Below are 4,284 nucleotides of genomic sequence, written 5' to 3'. Positions count from 1 at the left end.
GAAGGCGAGCGTGCAAGTCGCGGCCTCCAGGTCCTCTCCTTCCCAGAGGGGGTCGGGGCGGGGTGGGGGTGGGGGTTGCTGCAGCCGCGCGCGCTCCGCCGTCGCCTGCAGGTGCGCGCCGAGCCTTGGGGGCGCGCGCCGGGCTCCCGGGGCTCCCGCGGGCGGGCGGCGGGGCGCGCACCGGCGGGCGCGGGCGCCGGGGCGGGGGCGCGCGCGCGGGGAGCGTGTGGGCCGGGCGGGCGCGCGGCGGGGAGAGTCGGGCACGCGAGCCGAGCCCGCCGCTCACCTGCCGCCCGCAGCTCACCTGGCGCGGAGCGCGCGCCCCGCGCGCCCCCCCCCCCCCACCCGCCCACTCCCGGGCGCGGCCACCGCCCCTCGCCGCCGCGGGCCCCGCCGCGGGCATGCGACAGGAGTAGCCCGCGCGCTTCGGAAGCACCGGAGGAGCCCCTTCGGCCTGGTCGCGCCAAGGTGACCCCCTCGATGACCCCCCGCCCCCGTGGGCCGCCTGTCCCGGCGCCCTGCCCGTCCCCGCGCGTCCTCCGCCCGTCCCCGCCGCCGGGGGAGGGGGGGAGCGGCGGCAGGTGCATGGGCGTGTGTCTGTCTGTCTGTGTCCACACTCCCATTGCACACACCTGCCTTTTGTGACCCTGGCCCGACTGCCCCGTGCGCACGGGGGGCGGCTGGGACCCCTCTTTGTTCTGGCTTGGGGAGGGGGTGAGTGTGTGCACGCGAGCGAGGGTTTTTTTTTTTTTTTTTTTTTTTTTTTTGGTTTTGGTTTGATTTGTTTGGAGCGGGGAGGGGGAGTTCGATGGAAATAGGCGATTGAGATGTTCCATCGAGGATGGCGGCCCCCGGCTCGCGACCTGTGGCTGCGGCGCGGCTGCCCCGGCAGCAGCCCAGAGGTGGCACGGGGGTTCGGTTCCAGCATGCAGGATGTGGTTTTCAGCTGTGCGTTCCCCGCACTTTAGCAACCGGTCCGCCGCGGCTCCGTGTGTGCCTGCCTCGCTCACGCTCGTGTTTCCAAGTCCGATCTTGTGTCGTCCCCAGCGCCCACCGGCATCTGTGGTCGCGGGTCCTCGGCCGGCGAGACTTTGCCCTTTGTTTTGTTCCGTGACACTTTCGAGTTGGTGAAGCGTGTGGCATTTGATGGCGGTGTCTGAGCAGGGGCTGGCTTTCTGTCTGTGTGTGTTTTGCATGATCTTGGATTGTCGCCCTGCTGTGTCTCAACATTAAAAAGCCTGTCTTTTCGTTGAAGAGGACGGGGGTTAAAATGAATGAAGACCTGAAGGTCAATTTAAGCGGGCTGCCTCGGGATTATTTAGATGCTGGCGCTGCGGAGAACGTCTCGGCTGCCGTCTCCTCCCAGGTTCCTGTTGTCGAGCCGGAGCCAGAGCTGGTTGTCAACCCTTGGGACATTGTCTTGTGTACCTCAGGAACCCTCATCTCCTGTGAAAATGCCATTGTGGTCCTTATCATCTTCCATAACCCCAGCCTGCGAGCACCCATGTTCCTGCTCATAGGCAGCCTGGCTCTGGCTGACTTACTGGCCGGCGTGGGACTCATCGTCAATTTTGTTTTTGCCTACCTGCTTCAGTCAGAAGCCACCAAGCTGGTCACAATCGGGCTCATTGTCGCCTCTTTCTCTGCCTCTGTCTGCAGCTTGCTGGCTATCACTGTTGACCGCTACCTTTCCCTGTATTACGCGCTGACGTACCACTCGGAGAGGACGGTCACGTTCACCTATGTCATGCTCGTCATGCTCTGGGGGACCTCCATCTGCCTGGGACTGCTGCCCGTCATGGGCTGGAACTGCCTCAGAGACGAGTCCACCTGCAGCGTGGTCAGACCTCTCACCAAGAACAACGCGGCCATCCTCTCGGTCTCCTTCCTCTTCATGTTTGCGCTCATGCTGCAGCTCTACATCCAGATCTGCAAGATCGTGATGCGGCACGCCCATCAGATCGCCCTGCAGCATCACTTCCTGGCCACCTCCCACTACGTGACCACCCGGAAAGGCGTCTCCACCCTGGCCATCATTCTGGGGACCTTCGCTGCTTGCTGGATGCCTTTCACGCTCTACTCCTTGATAGCTGATTACACCTACCCCTCCATGTACACCTATGCCACCCTCCTGCCGGCCACCTACAACTCCATCATCAACCCTGTCATATATGCTTTCAGAAACCAAGAGATCCAGAAAGCCCTCTGTCTCATTTGCTGCGGCTGCATCCCGTCCAGTCTCTCCCAGAGAGCGCGGTCCCCCAGCGACGTGTAGCAGCCTCCCCCTTAGGGGACACACGGCACACTATTTTCTGCATTTACCAAGCACTTTCACTGCCCGGCCCAGTGGGTGAGATGCTGTCCTTGACTCCTTTCGACCGGATTTTTCTCTCCAGCCGCAGGAGCACCCAGCATTTCTGAAGCATTCATTGAGATGAGTTAAGTGATCGAAGTGGAAATACTGTGGCCAGTGTCTTCGCCCTTTAAAAAAATAAAATAAAATAAATGATTATTTTGTTTTGTTGAGAGGCAGGGATTTTTGTTTTCTGTTGTATTTGGAGGATTGGTAGTGGGTGGGAAGGAAAGTGTATGCTGTGGCCATGATGTTATCAAAAGTAAACTGGTCCTGGAGTGTTTACTTGGACTCTACAATAAAATTGAATTATTGCGATCAATGGAGGAGCAGTGACTTTTTCCAGATTTTTTTTTTTTTAATGTCAAGGTAGATTTTCAACGCTGCATGTATCTAACTGAAGATGATCTCTTTCAAGCCAACACAAATAGTTCACATGATTCTGTTTGGAAGAGACCCGGTTTTATTAACGTGAACTCAGTGATAAGTGACCAACACGGAAACCGTGTACCCATTCTTGTGCATTCTTTCTTTACTTGGAGCAATTACTGTTCACAAGAATTACTTTGGTATTTCTGTGAATGTTGTGACTTTCTGCAAGGTTGCCTGTGTTAGCTAGACCACGAGTTTCAAATGTTGCCGTGTAAATCCAGAATCAAATGAGTCCGCTTTCAATATAGGTTTTCAATGTGTCTCTAAAACGAATTCTGAAAATTGTCTTGATTTGCATATGAAGTGGGATTGATTAGACCGGCCATTGTAGTTTCTTAAACCACAGTCTGATTGTTTTCAGGGAACAAAAGAAAAAATTTAGTAACATCTATTAAAAGTAGGTTACGTTTATTGGAGAATATTCTGAAAAATAAAGCAATGGGAAGCTATCGCGAAATATGAAAACATCACGTTTCCTATCTCTCTATATCTAAGAATGTATTAATAGTTAGTCCTGATTGAGACGAATAGAATTAAATCTTGTAGATCAAATATTTCCGGTTCACACTGTCTGTGGTACAAAGTGCATTTGAAACAGGTGGTCTCCTATTTTAACGATGAAGTTGGCGAGTGCATATAAACCATGCGTATCTGACGGTGGTATCTGTAAGCTACCCTCTGTAAATTCACCAGCGGAGTGGCCATGTGGCTGTTCGTGAGAAGCTAACTTTGAATTCCTTTTCCTTCTTTTCACCAAAAAAACAACTTAAACGCAATAAAAACTGCATTGCCTGTTCCCAGAGAGCAAAGATTTTTGTCAAGAAATAACACAGAAGACTCGGTTGTAAGCACATTGCAAAATCGTTGTCTGAGCGCCATTTCCTTTAGTGAGACAGATGTTTTAGACACACATACCTTCCCTCCATTTGCCGTGGATTCGTAGTGGTGCCTGTACAATCAACGAAAGGTTTCGGGACGGGATGTCAACTAAGCCCATTCAGACGGTGGCAAGACCAGTATTTCAGGGTCCGTGGGGGAATCACTGGTAATAAATTCACCTCATCGGTTTGTCCCAAACGTTATGCCCGTGGTGGTCTCGGGGCCGTTCTGTCAGCCTGCATACTGATGTCCCTCTCGCCTTCGTATGTAGCACAAGGGTGAATCAATCCCATACTCGAATCTGGGTCTCCTCCCCTAGGTTACTTGCGGAAGCGGGAGAGCGAAATATTTCAGAAGCGGGATTTTTAATCCCTGTCACCATATGACCAATCTAATCAACCTGATGCCTTTAAAAAATTCCTTTTGAACGTTTGATGGAGTTGGTGGATGGGACGTGATGGGTCTGTTTGTTTTTTAATGACGGAAAACTAGACAGCGTCCCCTTGTGAGAAATGACTAAGGTGAGTTGGTTTTGACATGTGCGGGCAAAGACTCATAATGAGGTTTAAAGCAATAAATGCTGCCTTTCTAGAAACGGTGGTCCACTTGGATATCTCTAA

At 53.3% G+C, this 4,284-nt stretch overlaps 1 protein-coding gene across 1 annotated transcript; it reads left to right on the top strand.

The window, feature by feature from the left end:
• Positions 1 to 211: 211 nt before the first annotated feature.
• Positions 212 to 3,581, top strand: GPR12 (G protein-coupled receptor 12). The gene is made up of 2 exons (XM_045462574.1): positions 212 to 468; positions 1,256 to 3,581. Exon 2 carries the CDS (start codon positions 1,271 to 1,273, stop codon positions 2,273 to 2,275), a length of 1,005 nt encoding a protein of 334 aa, XP_045318530.1. The 5' UTR covers positions 212 to 468; positions 1,256 to 1,270; the 3' UTR covers positions 2,276 to 3,581.
• Positions 3,582 to 4,284: the final 703 nt, after the last annotated feature.

Source organism: Leopardus geoffroyi, chromosome A1 (assembly GCF_018350155.1).
Source record: "Leopardus geoffroyi isolate Oge1 chromosome A1, O.geoffroyi_Oge1_pat1.0, whole genome shotgun sequence".
NCBI classification, from domain to species: domain Eukaryota; kingdom Metazoa; phylum Chordata; class Mammalia; order Carnivora; family Felidae; genus Leopardus; species Leopardus geoffroyi.
The sequence above is the reverse complement of the archived record's forward strand: the minus strand, read 5'-3'. Positions and strand labels throughout refer to the sequence as shown.

Bases quoted from the DNA above. Each gene is read 5' to 3' on its own strand.
- GPR12 (XM_045462574.1), top strand. From the start codon at position 1,271: ATGAATGAAGACCTGAAGGTCAATTTAAGCGGGCTGCCTCGGGATTAT.